The sequence below is a fragment of the Pseudonaja textilis genome, chromosome Z (genome assembly GCF_049901715.1).
Source record: "Pseudonaja textilis isolate UNSWEBS1 chromosome Z, rPseTex1.2, whole genome shotgun sequence".
In the NCBI taxonomy this organism is placed as follows: Eukaryota; Metazoa; Chordata; class Lepidosauria; order Squamata; family Elapidae; genus Pseudonaja; species Pseudonaja textilis.
Genome location: NC_142008.1, coordinates 77,949,515 through 77,972,680, shown reverse-complemented (window position 1 = coordinate 77,972,680; position 23,166 = coordinate 77,949,515). Strand labels below are relative to the sequence as shown.

At 37.8% G+C, this 23,166-nt stretch overlaps 1 protein-coding gene across 7 annotated transcripts in view; it reads right to left on the bottom strand.

Annotated features, from left to right (window-relative positions):
* Positions 1-10,880, bottom strand: part of VWC2 (von Willebrand factor C domain containing 2) — a 97,774-nt gene extending 86,894 nt beyond the window's left edge. For 2 of the 7 annotated variants that reach the window (XR_015740299.1, XM_087917490.1), the window contains exons 1-2: positions 10,155-10,872; positions 7,024-7,817 (exon numbers count right to left, since the gene is read on the bottom strand). Coding sequence is in view for 3 of the 7 variants with exons in the window: in XM_087917490.1 (XP_087773616.1) it covers positions 7,024-7,746 (723 nt within the window). In the remaining 4 variants the exon portion in view is untranslated. Of the gene's footprint in view, positions 1-2,324; positions 2,504-7,023; positions 7,818-10,154 lie in introns of all 7 variants that reach the window. The other 5 variants (XR_015740297.1, XR_015740296.1, XR_015740298.1 and 2 more) reach the window with 4 other exon arrangements.
* Positions 10,881-23,166: the final 12,286 nt, after the last annotated feature.

Below are 23,166 nucleotides of genomic sequence, written 5' to 3'. Positions count from 1 at the left end.
TTGATGAATTCCCCTTCTATCCCGCCATCTAAGTCATTAATGAAGATATTGAGGAGTCCTAGGCCTAAGACGGAACCTTGTGGTAACCCCCGCTTACTTCCCTCCATGTAGATATAGTACCATTAAGTACTATTCATTGAGTGTGATTTATCAGCCAGTTACAAATCCATCTGGTGATGATGCTATCTATCCTTCATTTTTCTAGCTTACCAAGAAGAAAATAATATAAAGTAATCTAAAAAAATCTAAACATACGCAATTAAAATAAAATTAAAACTAACAGTAAAGAAACACTTTGACTCTTTATTAGTTATGATAACCATCATCCCAAATGAAAAATTCATAGAATCCCCATTTATTCTCTCATACGCCTTTCATTTTCTCATGTATTCTACATACAGTATTCCTCTCATATACCAAATTACTCTTTCTCTCTCAAAACCAAAGACAACGAAACAGGGGTGGGATTCAAATTTCTTAACTGGTTCTGTGGGTTTGGCCTAATTTGTGGGTGTGTCTTGCTAGTCCTGTGACTGGCTGGGCGTAGCTTGATGACTGGGAATGGCTTGTTGGTCATGTGACTGGCTGGGCTTGGCTTGCATGTAAATATTATAAATATTAAATAAATATTGATTTTTTTATTAAAAAAGAGCAACTTTTACTCAAAATCAGGCAAAGCAGGCAGGCAGATTCAGTTGCTCACAGAATCACAGATTCATTCAGAGATCTATTTTTCTGCAATCAGCTACCTGAGTCTGTCACATAAAATTTGTTTGCTAGCAAACTCATAAAATTTGCTAGCAAGCAAACTCACAAAATTAACTCACAACACACCATGTATGTAAATATTTAATTTTTTATTTAAAAAAAGAGCAACTTTTACCCAAAATCAGGCAGAGAAGGCAGGCAAATTGAATTGCTCACAGAATCACAGATTCAATTAATCTGTGTTTCTGACATCTGCTACCTGAGTCTGCATTGAATAATAGAAGCTTCAGGCTCAGCTCTGCTTTTAGATTAGCTAGAAAGCAAGAAACCCAACGATCTAAATCTAAACCTCCCGGCACAGAAGAACAGTTGATGGTTGGGGAAAAAAGAAAAGAAAAATGATAACTTAGAAGAAAAGTTTGATGGTGCGCATGCCAGGTAAGAAGTGAGTGGGCAGGCCGGGTCCAACCAGTGGCACAATTTGCTGGTTCTCCAGCAGGGAGAATCCCACCATTGGTGAGACTGCGTTTTGCACACGCCTGTAAACTATTTCCTAAAAACCTTGGCTGTGCTGCCCGGACAGCTGACAAGTGCTGCACATGGGTGTGCAGTGTTTGAAAATCCTCCTCTGTCCTGCTTTTTCAGCCTCAGCTGTGCCACACAAAGCAGCTGAGGTTGAAAAAGCAGGAAATAAAGGACAGCCAAGAGCCCGGGCGGGTAGAAACAGAGCAGCAGACACCAAACCAGTTCGGTATCTGCTGCTCTTCAGAGCTACCGGTTCTATAGAACTGGGGAGAACCAGTAGCATCCCACCCTTGCAATGAAATATCCTCAACATTTGTCTCAGTGACCCCGTTAGTAGTGGAAAAGAAGCTATGAAGAATGATTGCAAATAATCATAATATTGGACACTAAATTATTTTCTTTAAAACAGCATATATATTTTTCTTTATTCAAGATGGTAATTCTAAATTAAAAATTTGCTGCTACTGCACTTTCAAATTCTTACTAATACCAAACAATTCAATTTTACAGCTGAACAGAAATAATAGATGGCATGCAATATCATTAAAAAAAAGTGCCCCATGTGCTTAGGTTCATCTACTGATTGGGTGTATGAAACAATTGTCACATCTATTAGGCCAGGGATGTCAAATTCAAGGCCCGCAGGCCGCATCCAGCCCACAGGGTACTTAAATTTGGCCCATGGGATCGGCCTGGAAATAGCAAAGGACCAGCCCACGGTGCCTCTGGCAGTCAAAATGGGGCATGGGAGACCGTGTGCGCCACCTCGTGCCCCGTTTTGGCTAGCAGAATGCTACTGAAGGCATCCACCCCGTCTCCCTCCCAACTCCCCCCTAGCTGGCCCACAGAGAAGTACAATGCTGATCCAGCCTTCAAAGAAATCCAGTTTGACCCCTGTATTAGGCAGTTTGATTTCTCTTAGAACTCAAAAATCTCAAAACAAACTTAGCATGGTAAAGTGTTTCAGTTATACAAATTATGAGCTTTCTAGATAATTATTGAACATTTTTCTTATTGTTAATTTGAGTTTATTTCTGTTTACATTCTTAATGAAAATCTGAGCTAAGCTGACAAATTATAATATATATTACCTCTGCCTCGGTGAATGAATCCAATTTAGAGAATCCTGAGTAAATGGCTGTCCAACCTCCACTTGAATACATCCAGTGAAATGGAACTCACCATATCCCTCAGTAACTGGTTCCATTGTCAAATTGATCTCAACTGGAATTTGCCTTCCTGTAACTTGACCACTGTTCTCTGTCCTGTACTTTGGGAAAACAGAGAACAGGTTATGGCCATTTTTTGTACTCTTCAACTACTTTGAATAGTTAGTACTATCCACTAACTTTGTCATTTTTTCTCAGGAGTAACAAAACAGTCAGTTTCATCCATCTCTCTTTCTAGAATCTAGCTTAATCTTTATAATGAAGATCAATATTTTTTTTAGATTTTTATCCTACTTAATTCAAGGCAGCAACCAATACTCCTTCCTCCTCCTATTTTCCCCAGAACAATAACCCTGAGAGGTGGGTTGGACTGAGAGAATGACTGATCAACAGTCATCCAACTGGTTTTCCTTATCTAAGGTGGGAGAACCTTAGCCAGTACACTAAATTGGCTTTATTATTTTTTTAATAGATACTTGTTTATATTCCATATATTGAAGCCACTATAAATGACTATGAATTTTGAATTAAATCCTTCACTGAAAAATTAAGAAGAGCATTAATGGATTCTAGTACCATCACTCTTCTTTACTTCTGCAATATTGGGAGGTTTTGCTTTATTTTTTTTAATTTCCAACAGCATTCAGTTTTAAAATTTTCTAATCAAGTTTACCATGCTCCTACTGAACACATTCTTCTCACTTCCTACAAAGGGTAATTCATATTATGCCTGTAATATCTAAATTATATAATGTAATTTATAATTCACAAAAATGGAAAATTGATGTAAAGAGGGTCTCATTATTTCCTTAATATTGCTCATTTCAGAAAACTCACACATTTCTTGTTTGCATCTTTGACAATTCATCAGAAAAAATATTTGGTTATATTGGAAGAATCTTCACAATAAAAGTGTCAGCTAGTTCTTCAGCAATAAGTAATTCTGATCTTTTATGGAGAAATATATTGCTGAGGAAAACAGGTTTAAGGTGGCGGTTGAATCTAAGCATCAATTGCTAAGCTAGATACATATTTCATAGAAAATAGACTCAATAAAACCAAGCTACTTTGACAACCATTCTACTCAAGATTGGCTCAAGATCACCCAACTAGAATGTTTTATCTTCCACTAAGAATTTGTAAACAAACTATGATAAATTCCTTTTATCATTCACTACTATTTCCAAGAATTGTCTAATACAAATACTACTTTTGGGGGATTACATTTCAAGTTTTTCTTGTCTTTCTTTCTCAGGATTTCTCAGAATTGCTGCCCCTCCCCCCAAAAAAGGCTAGAGCTTTTCTCACATCATACCATGATTGACACCATCCCTTTACATAGACATCATCGTGCATTCTATTTCCCTATCATGTAAACATATAACTTTCCTTATTCCTTATTCCTTCTCCCTCTAGACTAGGGGTGTCAAACTATGTCACATGCAGGCCACACCTTCCCCAGTTCCATGAAGGGAAGAAATGATGCAGCAAATTTTGATACTTGTACTCTACATCAGTGGTCCCCAACCTTTTTTGTACCACAGACCGGTACAAAATGATCCACGGACTGGTACCAGCATCAGCATGCACGACCAAGGCAAGGCGAGCCGAGCGACCAGCCAGCCAGCCGTCCCCCGCTTCTCCCCGCCACCTTCAACTCCTCCTTTGTACCTTCTCGTGGTCAATGGGCTTTTCGGGCTCTTTCTTAATCTCCTCCTGAGTAATGCGAGACTCCACTGCCATCGGGACAGCTCTTCGTTCGAAGCTGCCCCAACTTCGACGAAACTAAGGTGCAAGGATTCCTTCAGCACCCAAATGCCACTTTCCAACCAACGACAAGCTCACCTGGAAGCACTTTCTCAAGCGCCGTCGAAACAAGATGGCGGCGCCCAAGCAAAATAGGTGGCCTGGTACAAAATGATCCACGGACCGGTACCGGCCCAGGGCCCGGTGGTTGGGGACCCCTGCTCTACATTATTCCAGAATCTCTCCCTCTCTCATTCCCTATAGTATTTTATGCAATCTATCTTTTACATGTCTGCCATTCTTTGGTCCATTTCTAACTCTTGTGCTTCCATAATTGCTCCTTTGCTCTTTAGAGCTCAGCAGTTTCTCCCCTTGCTGCAATCTACTAAGACTGGTCATTCCATTACTGTTCTTAGTTAAAAAAAAATAGGGTAGTATATATAGTTTTAAACTTATATGCATGCCCTTAAAGCAACCTACATACAACACAATTCTCTACAAACAAAATTATATTTTCCAGTACTAAATAATGTGATTACCTAAGAACACAGTTTGACCTAAAATATGTTTCTGATTGAGCCCCAAATCAAAATCACTCAGTATGCCTGCAAGTATAGATTACATTTTTTTCAGGATAATTAAAATACTGTCTCTATAGAAAGTTTTACTAGCTATAAATGCTGAGTTTGATTATATTTTCCATATTCCCTCAGTTTAATGGTAATATTTACTACAAACCCCATAATAAGTATGATAGAGATTATAAAAGTCTGCCATCCCATTTATGAATGAACATGTGGAAAACTCTTTAAAACATCACTGGCTACAGCAAACCTCCTTCCCAGACAGAAGGAAATCAACAACTAATAGATGACCTGAATGTGTTTTACTGCAGGTTTGAAAGAAAACTACTGCCACCTATCTCCACAACCCCCATCTCAAACACAACAATAACAGCCAAGCCTCCTACAACTGACCCCAACCCATTGGCTTCACAACTTCTGGTGATCACAGAAAAAGAAGTGCAAGATCTATTTCAGACAAAAGCCAGGAAAAGCACCAGGGCCAGACAAGATAATTCCTTCTTGCTTAAAAGTCTGTGTTGACCAATTGGCCCCCATCTTTACCTAAATCTTCAATAAATCACAAGAGATGTGCTATGTTTCTTCTTGCTTCAAATGCTCTACTATCACCCCAGTGCCAAAGAAGCCCTCCATCAGGGAACTGAATGACTACAGACCAGTTGCTCTAACATCTGTAGTTATGAAAACCTTTGAAAGGCTAGTGCTATCCCACCTGAAAACCATCACGGATCTGCTGAGTTCCCATGCAGTTTGCATACTGAGCAAATAGATCAACAATGATGCTGTTAATATGTCTTTGCACTACATCCTACAACACCTTGAATCTCCAAATACCGACGCAAGGGTCATCTTTGTAGACTTCAGTTCAGCATTCAATACCATCATCCTAGACATTCTTCTAACCAAAACTAAACCAACTGAACACACTTGTAAGTGGGTCATAAGCTTCCTAACAGACAGGAAGCAACAGGTGAAGCTAGGCAGAATCACATCTGATACCTGTACAATTAGCACAGGGCCCTCCCAAGGCTGTGTGCTTTCTCCATTTCTCTTCTCCCTATATACCAATGACTGCATCTCAAATTATCCATCTGTTAAAATACTGAAGTTTGCAGATGATACAACAATGACTGATCTCATTCGAGACAACGACAAATCTGCATACAGATGGGAGGTTGTACAACTTGCCTTGTGGTGTAACTGGAGCAAATGAACACACTTAAAACCATATAAATGGTGGTAGACTTTAGAAGAAACCCTCCCATACTACCACCTCTTACAATACTAGACAACACAGTATCAACAGTAGAGACCTTCAAATTTCTAGGTTCTATCATATCAAAAGACCTAAAATGGACATCTAACGTCAAAAACATCATCAAAAAAGCACAACGAAGAATGTTCTTTCTGTGCCAACTCAGAAAGCTCAAACTGCCAAAAGAGCTGCTGATACAGTTCTACAGAGGAGTTATTGAATCTGTCATCTGCGCCTCTATAACTGTCTGGTTTGGTTCTGCAACCCAGCAAGACAGACACAGGCTTCAGAGAGTAATTAGGACTGCACTGAGTACCTGTACAGTGCATGAGTCAAAAAGAGGGCTGTGAAAATATTTACAGACCCCTCATATCCCAGACCTTACGATTTATATTGACTGTTTCCTAGTATGATTTGATTGCTTATTGTACTCTATGACTATTATTAAGTGTTCTACCTTATGATTCTTAACTCTTGCCGGATGTATCTTTCTTTTATGTACACTGAGAGCATTTGCACCAAGACAAATTCCTTGTGTGTCCAGTCACACTTGGCTAATAAAGTATTCTATAAAGAATTCTATATTCTATGAAGAAAATGATAAAATAAATCAATATAATGTTTATCTAAATACATTTTTTCCACAACTCTATTTGTGGGAAATTGTTGTGGAATATTTGTAAAATTTCTAGAATAAGTAAAAAATTCTCCTTCCAGAGCAATATGTTTTAATACTTTTAAACAAATTCTGGTACTTCTACAAGGCACTGATACTACTATGAATGACATATTTAGAATTATGTGACTTCAGTAGTTGGTAGTGTATAAAATCAAGTAATTGAAACTGATTACAAACTTCCTTGTTAAATATATTTCATTTAACATTGTATGTTGTTTCTGTAGTACTTAAAATGCAAAAAGAGAAGGAAGTAATAATAACCTCATAACTGAGGTAACCTCATAAATAAGTCAACAGGAAGAACCAATCAACAATGAATGAACAGCCTCTAATTTATCACAATCAATATTGTCTTACCATGAATTCTTCCAGTGTCTGGTAGATTTTCCCACGGAAATCACAATAATTTTTACGTTCTTTGCACTGTGGACAGCACTGAGTAGTGTCAACATGAATACAGCGAGGGTGGAGTCTAGGACATTCTGGCTGAATACACAGCGGGCCTTCTTCAGTACAAAGACAAGGGCATGCAGAGGGTCCTGGAGTAAACTTCTCCCCAATTGCATAAACAAAGCCACTCTCATCCATACAGCCTTTTCCACGGTAGTCTGGATAAACATATTCCTCTGGGGGTTCAGATGTGGTACCCGCAATAATATCTAAGACAGAGAAATCTTCAGCAGCAGGAAGTTCCTCTTGAATATCTTTGATCTGATTATGAGCTTCAAGGTTCCCAAACTTATTATTACTTGTTGCCTGAATACTCAAAACTTGTTTTTGCTTTGTCCAAGATTCTTTATTAGAATAATTTCTGTTCCCTTTGTTTTTCCAGTCCCTGGTGCCTTCTTCTCTCCCATTCATAGTATTTTCATTCATTTTCCCTGGTCCATGATTCTGTCTTTCTTGGACTGACAGTTGATATTTCTTTTCGTCACTTGTTTTTATCTCCTGCTTGTCTTGAGCCTTGGATAGTTTTTGCAATGGTGTAGTAGAATTACACAGAGCAACCATCAGGCAGCATGTCACAAGAAGGGAACTAGAAAGAGCCCCAATTGCCATTGCAGTATTATTGGGCATCATCTAAGACATCTCAGATGGACAAAACATATTTCATTCAAATCAAAGGATGTCGGCCAGTCAATACACAGTCCCTGGGAAGAGATGAGTTAGGATACTTCAAATAATTCTGCATTTTTATATAGAAAGCAGTATATATAGTCTTTATCCAGTATGTGTAAAAATGAAAAGCAGGCTAAGAAAAACACTGGATCTTAGAGACTCAGTTTCAAATTATAGCCTAACTATGGATATATTGGCCATTCTTGAATAAACTGATGCTTTTCAATTTCAGTTCGCTTATCTGAGAGCAGAATAAGGATCTATATCACATAAATAACTTAAGCTAACTAAATAACTTTTTTAAAAGAAGCATGATGAGAAATTTGCCCTCTTAATGATTATAAATCAATGGGGAAGAAAATCAATATAATACTTAGATGTCAATACAAAAAAATAAAAAAGCACATTAACTGAGAGAAGAGGAAGGGATATAATTGCTTCATAATAGTAGTAAATTCTAAGTAAGATTATGAGCTTATCTTTGAAATATTGGTTTTATTGTGTCTGTGTCTGTGTTTGAGGGACAGAGAGATAGAGAGAGAAGTAATCATTTGCCTTTCTGCAAATTGTATATAAACAAAAAAAAAAACAAGATTATCCAGAGCATAGAAGAATTTAGAACCTGCACCATAAATTCATCAATATTTAAAATTTCTGCTTGTGCACTGATTTTTGTAAACTCCAAAACATAGTTATGAAATGTCATCTCTCTCCCCCCACCCCTCGTTATGCAAGTCAAGGAGCAAAATAAATATTTGATTTTATATGTATTTCACCCTACTATTTCTTAGTTCATAAAACTTTAAGTCTTTTTCTTCTAAAACCAATTATCTCAATGGATATTTTAATAAAAAAGCAACTATAGGTTTATTCACTACTTTTCATGGTAGACTATTTCAAACTGTTCCCCTCAAAAACTCATTATATGTTTTTAAAAAATCAATATACTCAAAAATAATCATTTGAATCAATATTGGCAATATTTTCTACACTATATAGCTGAACTCTATGCTATAGATTCTCATTGAACATCTAAGTTAATAAATATTTTTTAAAATCCACAAAACGTCTTTTAGTACAGAAAAATCCTATTGTCCAACATTCAAAAAAGGAAGCAAACCTTATTACATATAAATAAATGCTGAGAAAAGACAAGGAATGATTTTAAATAATCATAGTAAATAGTACTACATTTAAGAATGTTATCTTCAAGTTCTAGATTTCAGCATTATATAGTATCATGTACTCAGAAATTAATCTTGTTTATATTGTTCCATAAACTTATTCCTAAGCAACTATATGCAGAAACAAAAACTTAAAAGACAAAAATATTTACTGCAGTGTGAAAACAGTTCCCTAGCCTGATGAAGGAAGTTTCAAAGAGTCTTTCTTTTCAACAAGTCTTTCAAACTGAGGTATTCAGTTTTTCAAAGGCAAGAGGGGGTTGAGGAGAAATATCTTGGGGAAATTAGAGGAACATTCATGGATTTGACAGAAAAATTTGCATCTAAACATTGAAATAATCCATATTTGTTAGGATCATGAAATATTGCAACAATAAGCATGTACACGCGTATGCACACACACACACACAAAATATAAACCAACCACTTTGCCGAAATTATTTATTTATTTAATAATATATGGAATATCATACATGGCCTAGCAAAATATATTAATATTTCACTTAGATCAGTAAAACACAAAAAATATAAATGTTAAAAAGATCTATGTTCAAATGCCAAAGTCTAGGCCATTTGCTGAAGTTAAATCTGGATTTTGCAAGTGCCTGAGGAAATGCGATGTGTTTCTCAAAAGCTTATAGCTTGTAGTAAAATGTATTATTCTGGAAAGGCTCTACCAGACTCCTGATTTTTATCTGAGAACTAGGTACTGTGTGTTTCATTATCATAGAAACAGGACAGAAAATCTAGCAAATAATATAAATCAAATGCTCATGTCTTACCCTCTGTGAAGATTCCCCCCTCCATTTTGTATTCATCTTCATTATAAAGCACAATCGACATGGCATTTTCAAAAAATTAAAACAAAAATACCACCAAATACTTAGTTCAAGGAAGCTTGGGGATGGGCAAACAGACAGAGTCAAGGATAAAATGGAAAACAATATATATCAGTGCAGTTACATGGATTGTAGCTTAACGTAAAACAATTCAAGGATACAGCCGTCTATGATAGCTTTGCAGCAATAAGCTTCTTCTTGGTTAAGCTTTGTGCTTTGCCTCCATCGCTGCACACATACAGTACACATACACTGCAACTTTCCAGTCTCCTTCCCTGTCCCCAGTGCAAAAGTTCCCGCTACTACTGGCGCCCCAAAGGACCGGAAGAGCTCTTCCTCTTATTACCTTCCACTGCATAGCCTTTACTAGGCAGATCCTTTCCTTCCTCTCGTTCCAGACCTGTCAGCCGGTTGCTCCTCGGCTCGAGAAAGCAAGCAGCTCGTCTTTTGTCTCCATCCTCCGTCCGGAAGAGAAAATATCAGACCAGCGATTGGGTCCGCTTTCTGCTCACTTCTCTTCGTTTAAGAAGCGAAGCCTCAACCCCTGTTACCCGACCGCAAAGACGGGCTCCTCCCTTACGTTTTCACATTGCGATTTCTTCGCAGCCACGCTTGCCGCCTCCTTCCTCGATCCGCATAAAAACGGTAGCCTGAAGCGCGCTTTCCTCCGCTTTGAGTGACCCCGTCCCTCTCTCGGACACTTGCCCGACGTCCGGAATTGCTGCCTGCTGCCGAAACGTCATTTTTGCCCCATGGAAGAGTTACTGGCCGGGGTTGCCAGGGGTGAGAGAGTCCTCGCAAGCAGACTTCAAACTGCAATGGCTGTGCGGTTGCTTCCTTATCTCCTACTCTGTTCCCGCTTTCGTGAAGCGGCAGGAGGCTTATTTCTGGCCGGGACTTTTGGCGATGATAAAATCGTCGTCTAATTTATACAGCGCTTTGCACAAGATGACCCGAAGGAAATGTGAGAAAGGAGGTAGCCCGGACAATGGCGTTTCTACTGCTTTTTCAAGAAGGAACATTGTGTTGGAAACGAGAGACATATCAGTATGAGAAACACGCGTGCTGCCACCTAACCTGCATATAACAGTTCAGATGGTACTGTAGGTAAATGTTAATCCCAATTCATTCGTTTCTTTAAATTCTGCTCTCTCTTTTAACCCAGGTCTACCCTCTGGACAAAACTGTGCTGATCTCCATATTTTGCATTTAATAAAAAATAACCAAATATCCCCCAAGTGAACAAGGAGTGTTGGGTAGGGGAAGCAGGTAATGTAATTTTCCTGCTTTAATCCCTTCCTTTGCACTGGGAAGAATATGCAAGTACGGGTAGTCCTCGATTTATGACCACAATGAGCCCAAAATTTATGTTGTTAAATGAGACATTTAACCTTTCTTACTTCGGTTGTTAAGTGAATCCCTGCAGCTGATCAGTTAGTAACCTTGTTGGTAAGTGAATTTAGATTTCCCAGATCATCAGAAGGTCACAGAAGGGGATCACATGATCTTGGGACACAGCAATGTCATAAATATGAATCAGTTGCCAAGCACATGAATTTTAATCACATGATCATGGGGATGCTGCAAAAGTCATAACTGTGAAAAATAGTCATAAGTCACTGTTTTCAGTAATGTAACTTTGAACAGTCACTAAATGAATTGTTGTAAGTCAAAGACTAGCTGTATTTGAAAACAGGTGTAGAGAAGTACACTTTCCTTACCTTTCCCAATTCAATTTTAAGATAGGGTGTACTTTACAGTACGTGTTAATGTTGGATCAAAATAGTTAAAATGTTACTAAATTGTGAATCTTACCCTGCTTATACCTTTAGCACAAATACTTTCTGGAAATACTGTAGTGTTTTCTTCATAATTTCATCAAAGTATTTTCCCAATTGCAAAGGCAGCTTTAAAATGTAAAAATATGTTAGAGTTTAATGTCTACTACCTTGAAATCCGTGGTGGTGCAGTGCTGTGGTGGCGCAGTAGTTAGAATGCAGTACTTCAGACTACTTCTGCTGATCAGTGGTTGCCAGCAGTTTGGCAGTTCGGGTCTCACCAACTCAAGATTGCTCAGCCTCCATCCTTCTGAGGTCGATAAAATGAGGACCCGGATTATTGGGGACAATATGCTGACTCTGTAACTGCTTAGAGAGGGCTGTAAAGCGGTATATAAGTCTAAGTGCTATTGCTATTGCTAAATCAAGCAGGGTAGAATGAGGAATAGGGGTGTCAGGTGTCAGCTGATGGGTTCCTTCCAGCTCCAAGATGGAAGGATGGAAGCATTCAGCAGCAGAAAAAGTCTTAAGTGGGGATTCTGCTTCAAGCCACTCTGTGTAGGTTTGTTGAGTTTAACATAGTTTTTGGCTAAATTTCAGTTATACAGTATCCAAATGTTTTAACACAAGATTGTATCTATTAGAGTAGCAATACTTGCCACTTAAGGAAATTTATTTATTTATTTATTTATTTAGTTAGTTAGTTAGTCAAACAATTATTAGATAACAGGTATAAGTATAAACATGGTTATAAATACATGAAATGGATACGAATAAGAAAAAAGAAGAAACAATAGGACAGGGACGGTAGGCATGTTTATGCTAGAGCTAATAATAATGGGGGAAACATGTGCTTGTACCAATTTTGAAGCAACCATTATGTCAGGCCCATATTTTGTTTTCTGCTTTGAGCAGTAGAATCATTTTTCAGTAAATAATATACACATAAGAAGATACATTTAATTATGCAAACAGTTTTATCTCCTTGGATGAACACACATTGTAAAACTTAAAATTAATTTTAGGCACTCTAGTGAAAAAAACTAAGATTGATTAGAAAAATAATCATTTGGAGTTGCTTCTTCCTATGTTAAATGAAAATGTCAGATATATAAGTTTAAGAAGACTGATGTTCAGGGAAAACTGATATCTGGAAATATTTTAGTTTATAGGACTGACCAATAGAGGCCAGTATGCGCTTTGAAATCTGAATGAAAAGGATCTGCTCTTACTAGTTCTCAGAAGTGCAAGGTCTACATTATAAACACTAAGATATAAAAAATAAAGATGTGGATTGATGATGTAAGTTAGGAAATAAAATGTTGTGCGGTCCAAATTTACTTTTTTTTCCCCAAGATACAATGGAATCTATCTACACAAATTTAATATGCTTGTTAGATTGCTCAATGCTACCAGGTTTGAGCTGCAAAAATCCAGATAGCCACTCTGTGGTAGCAAGAAAATAATCTCAGTGTTGTCTTTTGCTGATTCCTCAAATTCTTGCAGCTCCATCTTGATAGTTTTAGTTAGTAAATATATAAACTATCTGTGTTACAATTGCAAACTTGAAAACACAAAGAAAAGGGGATCAACTTATTTTTCCAAAACACCAGAAGGCAAGCCAAGAAACAATGAAAAGAAGCTAGAAGCAACCTGGAACTAAGCAGAAATTTTCTAACCAGTGGAACGTCATGCCTTTAGAAGTTGTGGAACGTCATGCCTTTAGAAGTTATTATTATAAATAATGACTATTGAGCTTGAATTGCCAAAATCCTCAGATGTGTTTACTCAGTATTTCATTGCAGTCTACTAAAACAAAAAACCACCTCTCCTCTACATCCAGGAATTGAACCACCTCCAGATCCCTTTATATTGAAGGGGAGCAACATTTTGAAATCACTGGAAGCTATTTAAGAAGAGACTGGAGAGACACTTGTCTGGAATGGTATAGGATTTCCTGCTTTTGCAAAAGGTTGAACTAGAAGGCCCCCAAGATCCCTTTCAATTCTATTATTCTGTTTTATTTTCGTAGCTTCTATTGATGTTGGACAATAGGGGTCCCCAGCACCTGATCCTCAGACTGGTGGTAGCAGTCTGCACACCATTGGGAATTCCATCTAAATACCACTCTTCCATTTCTATATGCATGCTTTAGACTTTTGCAGATAAAAACAGAAAACAGCTGTTGTGTAATAAGCATATTATTTCAAGAAAAAAGCTGGAAGTAACAGGCATTCATTTATTATCCTAAAGAGTCCCTTGAGCTTAAATTGACTACTGGTATCCAGCACTCCCTCCTCCCCATTTAGTTTTTGGGGAGGAACAGCCAAGGTCAGCAGATGCTGCCACCTGCTGTGGCATATTTATAGCAGTTGTTTACTGAATAAAATATGATAACTTTAAACCATACTAAAATTTGATTTTCATCTAAGAAGCATTTTTCTTCAGAACAACTACCACCGATTCATTTTTGCTACCAGTATAGTTTTTTTAATTGTGTATGATATTATTATAAATAATAAGTATATATTTATTAGTAAATATAATTATTGATAATAATAGTAATTATTAATAGGTAAATTTATGTATTATATATGCTGTGTATTATATACTATTACCATCATAACTTTAAAACCTCTCTGTGTACTTCAAAAAAAGACCTTGAAAATTCATATATTGGACAATCCTGTTATATTTTTTGGTACCTGGAAAGTTGTTACTTAGGAGTTCAGGATCTGTTCTTTACAATCTCAGAATATAGAAAATATAGAGTAACAAAGTTGAAAGGGAATTTGGAGGTCTTCTAGTCCAGCCCCTTGCCCAAGCAGGAGACTGGATTCTAAACAATTGTCAAAGAACCCAGGTCCAATGTTGGCCATTTCCCCATAATAAGAGTTATTAACCTGGTGACTATTGAGCTTGAATTGCCAAAATCCTCAGATGTGTTTACTCAGTATTTCATTGCAGTCTACTAAAACCAACAACCACCTCTCCTCTACATCCAGTAATTGAACCACCTCCAGATCCCTTTATATTGAAGGGGAGCAACATTTTGAAATCAAAGACATTTTGGAGTCATGCATGTACCACGGGAAAACCCAATAGTTTGAGAAATGGAAAGTCTTTCCACTATCTGAAACAGAATGGATGGATTCGCAACACATTAGAGTTTCTAAATTACTTTTAAAAGTTCCACCAACAATACCTGGAACCCTTCACTGAACATCAATCTATTTTGCATTTGTATTTGTATCTCTGTTTCCTCTCCTGCTTGGGTTTTTCTGCAGGACTAACATCTCTGAAAAGGGGGACAGAAAGTCACATCTATGGGACACCACTGATCAAAGACAAATCAGTCAAGGGGAGAGGGCCAGGATGAAGGGGAAAAGTTTGTAACTTTGTGCAGAAACTTTAGTTCTAACCTGCTTGTGCTGCGACCACTAATTCTTAGTAAAATAACCTGTCACTTCAACCAAATGGAGTTAAAGGTCTTTGTTTCCTACGGTAGGTATCTAGCTTGGGCAAGCCTGACATGTGGACAGTGTGTAACAGCACTAATACTTCACATTATCTTGATACTATTCCTCTGTTGATGCAGCATTAGACTGCATTGATTTTGTTGGTAGCTACAGCACACTGCTTCTCATGCTTAGGTGGTTGTCCACTAGGACTCCTAGATCCCTTTCACAGTTAGTACTGTTAATCCACTGTTAGTACTGTTAAGCTTTTAACTTTCCTGACATCTTTGAGATTTGGACCATATGCTGGCATTCTTCCTTAGTTATTATCTATCCCTCTTTCTATTTTTTTATACTGGTCCCTTTTATCTTTCAGTTTATCAGAGAGCTCTTTATGCAACTGTACTGGTTTCTTCTTGGATCATTTATTTTTGTTTTTCAGTGTATTGTGCTTTTATAATCTCATTTTTCAAAATTGCCTACGCTTCGTGTTCCCTTTCAGATGTTCATCCAATATAGTTAATAGTTAAGTGGAATAATCCACTTAATTTATAGAAAGTCAGATTCTAGTTGAGTTATTAGGAAACATTCCCTGAATGTAACAACATCACCAAGAAATATGTGAATTTCAATTAGATGCAATTATACAAGGAACCGGGGAAAATGATATCCAAAATATATAATTTTCTATTGGGTTTTAAGATGGAAGAGGAGGTGATAAAGGAGACAATGGTGGTATGGGCAAAAAATGTTGGCTACAATATAGGTTTGGAACATTGGGGAAAAACGTGGGAACTAAATTACAAATTAACTATGTCTACAACATACAGGGAAGACCTATACAAAACTTTTTATAGGTGGCACCTTCCCCCTGCTAGACTAGCAAAATGTTTAATTTAAGTCCAAATTGTTGGAAATGTAAGAAGGAAAAAGGTATCTATTTTCATATGTGGTGGACCTGCCCAGAGGTCAAGAAATATTGGAATATAATTCGATTGTGGCTAGAAGAAGTAATAAAACAAAAAATGGAATATAATTTGATTGTGGCTAGAAGTAATAAAACAGAAAATTGAACTCAAACCAGAACTATTTTTATTAGGCATAATAACAGAAAAATATAATAAAAAAGACAAATACATTATGTTACATATCTTAATAGCTGCTAGGATTTCCTACACACAATTTTGGAAACAGAAAAATGTAGCATCAGAGGGTGTTGTTATTAAAAAAATTTAGACTGTGCAGAGATGGACAGGCTAACAATGAAGTTAAGAGATAAAAAAGAGTCGATATACAATGTCTGGGATGCCTGGTATGAATGGTTTAAGAATAAAAAGAAATCAAGATGGCAATTAAGTAAAGAATAAAAAACTATGTAAATACTTGTTAGAAATAAGTAAATTCAAAAATAAAATGGTATATAAGATCTTAAAGATTTCACAAATGGGGGTTGGACTAGATGACCTTGCAGGGTCCCTTACAATTCTATTAATCTGTTATCAAATGAAACATATATCCCTGTATATACATGCTTTGCTTTTATACTTTCGACATGCTCCATTGTTAAGCCTTTTTATATTTTTATCTTATGTATATGCCTTTTATATAATTATTATGTTCGGGTTTTTTTTATAATCTCTTTGGAAAAATGGTAGTATATGATGAGCTTAGAAAGAGGCCCTGATGAGGGGATTCTACATTCCTTAACGCTAAGGAAAGATGCCACGTGGGCAGCCAAAGTATGGAGGAGTACAGATGAGAACATAACGAAAGGAGGCAATTCTCCCTGGAGACATCCTGGGATTAGCTGCAACACCTGAGGGCAAATCCAATGAGTTTGAACTTGGGAGGGAATGAGTCTCAAGAAGGAGGGAACTTGGGTGATGAATATATAGTATATAAAGTATGTTTTGAGGTTCTAAAGGTGTGGATTTTGATTTGAACCTGTTTCTTGAGGTTCTAAAGACCACCGGCACTTTGCAAACCGTCTAATATTTCTTTTTAATAAATCCTCTTTTTTTTGGTTGGCTTTGAGTTATTTCCAACACACTTATATCTATATTCATATTTATTTATATTTATTTATATATTAATTTCAAATTGAATAATGAAAGAAATGTGTAATGGTAATGGAATTGTAAAGTATATATATAGAAATATGATAAGGAAATGTAAAAGATGTCTTGACATTGGTATAATGATGTATAAAGTTTTATTTTATGTTTTTAAATTTTGAAAATTGAATAAAGTATTTTTTAAAAAAAGAAATATGGTGGATATATCATTGTTATATTTTGTATATAAAAGTTGGACATCTTTCTCTCAGATATGCTTTACTCTAGTTTTCTATCCTGATCATGTATTTGACTCAGTCTAAATATATAGAATAAGAACCTTTTCAATTGAATGATTCCTTGATAATTCACCGACCAGTGAGTACTACCAAACATAGTCAGAACAATATATCTTTTCAAGGGATTTTCTGAATGCCTTGAAGGAAACAATAATCAGTTCTCACTTCAAGAAATCCTTTTTAAATCTTGTTAATCTGGCAATAATAGGCCAGTGTCTTTGTCTCATTTTATTTTTTATTTTTCTTCTTAATTTTTAGCAAAATATTAAAGAGTATAAAAAGGCTAAAAGACTTTTGTGAGACATTGATAATTATGTTGCTGCATCACACCTTTATCTCAAATCTAAATCTGGGATTACAGCCATTTTAGTCATCCTGTGTCCGAAAACAATAGAGGTATTTTGACATCTAATTCTCAGTTCTTAATAATTTTTGCTTGAGGTTTATGCCAGTGTTTTACAGAGAAACCATTCAACCATATGTTCATTGTGTAGAGATAATACATAGAAGGTGAACAAGATCATGTCATTTGGTCTTGTCTGTCTATCTTTATACAATTGGAGCAAATAAGAATATAGGGCTTAACTATATTGTTGGAAGCGCTATGAGTAATGATTAAGGGACCTGGTTTTGTTTAGCCTGTTGAGGAGGAGACTGAAGAGATACAGCAGCAGTCCTGAAATAGTTGAAAAACTATTACATAGAAAAATGAATAGACACATTCCATATTCTTCAAGAAAGCAGGGTTAGAGCCAGTAGGTTAAACATAGTCCTCAATCTATGTTCTATTCATTATGGGACATAGCCCATTATGGTAGCATGTAGCGACAACCATTAAGTTGAGACAGTCTCTCCCTGTTCCTACCATTTAACGGAGGCACATGTCATTAAGTGAACATGGGGTACCTCATGGGTAGGGGAAGCCCGCCTCCCAGCTGGTCCATAAAAGACAGAAAAAAGCTTTGTAAAGTCAAAAACAACCCAGCGGCGGGGGTGGGGGGAGAGCCCAGCTAGATTAGGGCCTAGCGTGTATTCCAGTGGCAGAGAGGCTTCCAAACAAATCATTATGCTTGTGGACTGGGCCTATGTCCTGCTTCATCCAAGAAGCTCCATCAGTTCTGGCAGGATGGTGGGAGCGATGGAAGGATTAGTTTTGACAGGATGAGGGTTTGTGGGGGGGTTTGGAAGGATCATATTTCTTTGGTACAGAGTCACCTGTATCAGAGTGCAAATGGGGTGGAATCTTCTGCGTGGGCTGGGTTGTAGATTGGAGATAAGTGGTATCTTATCCCTCCCTCTATATTGCGAGTGAGCTGCAAAATGTTCACATAAATGGTTTCTCCACCCCCACCCCCCCGCTTTCAAACCAATGGGAGTCTCTATCTGGAATGTGAACTTTGCTGTCTTTAAAAGCTGCATTCAAAAGGCAGCAACTTCAAGACAAGCTTCCCCAAATCCTTCCCTTACTTAAACCTCCCCCAGAAGCCCACACTTCATTAAAGAAAGCAGAAAAAAAAAGCGCCGGGAGGGTCAGACCTGCAGATATTTCTTCGACCACCACTTCCAATTAGATGCTAAAACTTACTCCCTACCTCTCCCCTCCAATCTCAGTCCCTATCAACCAATTAATTTGTTAAATATACTGCCTGCCTGGCAAGAGGATGACAAAATCTGTAAGCTAGTTATCTAAGTTGCAAGATAAAATAAGTTATTTTGTAACTTACCTGTAAGTTACAAAGGAAAAATTTCTGCAGTTTGCTTGCCTTGAGGAGCTGAAGAAAAAAACTGCTTGTCTGTCTCTCTTGGACATAGCTTCTGTCATGACATATTTGTGTTATAACTGCTTTTTTTCTTTTGAGTTGAACCTTTTGGGGCATTTTTAGGAAGAGCGTCTGGGGTGGGGAGAGGTTAAGCAAAGAAAGGTTTTGGGAAGCTTGTCCTGGAGCAGTTAGTGAGGGTAGGTATAGGATAGGGATGTAAACATGTTATAGGATTAATAGCATTTAGGGATAATGGGTTAGGCATGCCCAGAATTAGAACTACGTATAGGCCTGAGTGTGGTAGGGTGTGTCTCATAATGGTGATAAAAGGAAAGGGGGCAAAATCAAACCCAACTCTAACCTTGCCTGGCTTTTAGCCATTCTTGCCCGATTAGAGTATTTGTTGTTCGATGCTATATTGAATAAACCATCATTGTCCTAAAGAGGAGCTGGAGTTTGGATTCATTTAAAGACAAATCTTCAATACTCAAGGACTGGCTGAGAACCACATGGAGAGGGCTGTAAAGCATTATGAAATGGTATATACATCTAATACCAGTTTGAACTTGAGCAGGAAGTATCCTGATTTAGAAAACTGTTATTTTTATAAGAACAAAATTTTTCTTTCTAAACAGGAATGTACATTAGCTACATAGAACAACAGGAATTATGTGATAGAACCTTTGTCAGATTTTTCAGTGTATTGTGGTGGACTGGACTTTTATAATCTACAAATGACTAGGGTGACATGATAGCAGTTTTCCAATATTTGAGGGACTGTCACAAAAAAGAGGTGGGTCATCCTATTTTCCAAATTACCAGAATTCAAGACAAACGATGGAAACTAATCAAGGAGAGAAACAACCTAGAACTTGGAGAAATTTCCTAAAAATGAGAACAATTAATCATTGGAACAGTTTGCTTCCAGAAGTTATGGTTGGTCCATCACTGGAGGCTTTTAAGTAGAGACCAGTCAGCCACTTGTCTGGAATGGTAGAATCTCCTGCTTGAGCAAGGGGTTGGACTAGAAAATTCCCAAGGTCCCTTCCAACTCTGTTATTCTGTTATACAACTTTCCCATTGCCACATATACACTAGCTCAGCTGTTGGAGTTTTAGCATACCTGCCGTTAGGAAAATGCAGGCCTTTCTGATACTTTGCTGATTCCCACGTATCCTATTTAATCTGATTTCTGCTTTGAAGAATGTTCTGCTAGAATAAGAGACATGGAGTTCTAGATGGAACTCCATGTATCTTATACTATTGGTAACTACTTGCTTGGCTTTATCATAGCCTAGGGTGGTTAAAAACAGTGGGGAAAGCCCATAGAAGGCAAGCTTGTGCTCTATTGCCTGTTTTCAGGGAGAGGGGAAGTTATCTCTCAGGTCTAAATGGGCCAAGCCCTCTGAGAACAATTGAATTTTCAACCAGTAAATTATCATCATTTTCCATGCCCTTACCTGAATTTGAGACATTTCTGTCTCAGTTCTCACCTGGATGTTTGATGTACTGCTAGGTACACTTAAAACAGATCAAAGGAATTTTGTTTGTATAGTTTCCAAAGACTCTTCAAAATAAATTGTGTGTGTGAGAAATAGTAGCAACATCAGCACCATAAAGAAGAATCAAGATTTTGCATTGCACTAAATTAAGGAGATTGAAGTCTGGATTATACAAAAGGTCAGTCGTGGAATCAATGTAAAGATTGAAAAGGGAAGGTGCCAAGATACATCCCTGTTCTCCCTCAAAAGGAAGTGCTATTGACCGGGAGCTAGGGGTCTACCCACTCCACTGAGCCTCTACCCCAAGTACTTGAGAGTAACATTTCCTCCTGGTTTTCCTAAATAACAAACCCATGGAGTAGACTGGCCAGAGAAAGTGATACAGGGACATTAGATTTAAAGTAGGGGGGAAGAGCAGTTACTCCACAGCCCAAAAAGCATAAATATTGCACATACATTAAGATATTTCTTATGTGCAAGAGGAAGCCATGTCCATGCAAAAAAACAAAGGCTTGCCTTTGCTGAATGGAGAGAAATTTGGTCCAGAAGAAAAATTCCAGAATGTTTAATTTCCAGCTGGTTTGCTGACTGCGCCGTCCCCTCCCTGCCTTGCCAATGATAGGAAATGCCCTATCAAGGCTAGTGTTATCACTCCGCTCTGGACTCAATCCAGCTTAGCTCCATCTTCAGCCTTTGATATGAAGGAAAATATCTGCTGCATCTTGATTGATGCCTTTGTCAACTCCAATTCTCTGATGTCCAGTCTGACACTGCGAGGCTTTGGACTTCAGAGAGAAACTGGCTGGATACTGTGCTCTTGCTCCAAGAGCTCACCTCCCCAGGGAAATCTGCCAGTGTAGTCTCCAGCTACACCACCTCCAGTTCCAGGTGAGCCTGATGGAAGAGGGATTACAAGCTAAGCCATCAGCAAAGGAAGGCTTCCACTGGACTCAGATTGCACTCTGTTCTGGTCAGATGACAGGTTCTCTTCAGGAGCTTCCCCTCCCTGGGGAAATTGGTCAGTGCAGGGTCTGGAGAAGATTGAGGCAACAAAGGCCAGTCAGGCTTTTACCTATCCATGCCTCTCATCCACCTATCCTCTTTCCACTTTGGCCCCCAAGAGCAGAGTTTGGTCCACCATTATTTTGCACTGCCAACCTGCTATTGGCCCAAGTAAAGCAGCAGTAGTGGGAAGACAAGAAGGAGGAGGCAGCAGGAACTTCCGGTTTGAAGGGCTTCGGCGACAGACAGAAATCCGCGATCCTGCGTGGTTTCTGTTTGGGCTTGCTGCTGGAGCGCCCCGAGCCAGCTGGTTTCGGGGCTAAGCCACCCCGTAGAGGTGGTGAAGAGGGGGGAGACCGCCAGCAGGGTTGAGAAGAGCTGCATCTCTTCTCCTCAGCTAGCCATTACTCCCTTTCCCGAAGGTGGTTGCAGCAGTGGTCAGAAATGGCCACCACAAAGAAGAACTCGACCAGAAAAGAATGTGTAGGAGGAAGATAAGAAGTGAAAGTTTTGGCTGACCGGGTTAAATTGTAAAAGCAACAACCAAGGTACCCTGGAATTTAAACTTACAAAAAAATAACATCGCTCCCAAAAAAGAGTCGGAAGCAGCGAAGGAAAGTGGACATTAAAAACTTTCTTTTTCATAAGCAGGAAGGGAGAGAAAAAGAATAAGGGCAGGATCTGGAAGAGGGAGGAGACTGCCTGGAATTAAAAAGAATTTAAAGTAAAACTTCAACAAGACTTCTAAAACATACATTTTAACTGAAACTTTGCAACTAAATAGTAACCCCAGGAAGAGAAAGTGGGAAAAAAAGAGCAAAAAAGAAACAGCTTGCGTGTATTTGGATTATTTGGTGATCTTTGGATATTTGGTTATTATACTTGAATGACTAAAATCAACCGGGTGGTTGTTTAAAAATTTATACAATGGCATCACTTCTGGATGAATTGAAAATGGAACTTAAAAAGTACAAAGAAGATGCACAAGAACGGAAGGGTTCTTTTGGCTTCGTTTTTCAATTTTTAGAAATGGAGATTTGGAACTATGAGAAACAACAAGAAAAGACTGCAAAACAAGAAGACTGGGACAAAGACGAAGCCATCTTTAATGAACAATGTGGGGAAGAAAAAGGAAAGGGGGAAAGAGAATGGAGAATTTAAGACTTAAAAAAACAACCAAAGAAAAGAAAAATAATTCAAAAAATAAGTATAATACTGGAAAGCAACAGAAAAGGGGAATACAGAAGAGAGAAATAGAGGTAGAGAGACAAGGGGGTAAAAAAGGGAGAGAGAAGAGCGGGAAGAAGGAAAGGAAAAGAAGTTACAAAGGACTGGAGCAAGATATAGAGAAACAGGACCTATTTAGAGATAATGGGTGAAAATCTAACTGAAAAAGGGATTCTGTAAAGGTACATAAGATTGTATTGTTATATTAGTAATAGAAATAACTTTAGAAAATTGGAAACAACGTATGATTAAAATGAGGGAGAAAACAGTTAGTGTAA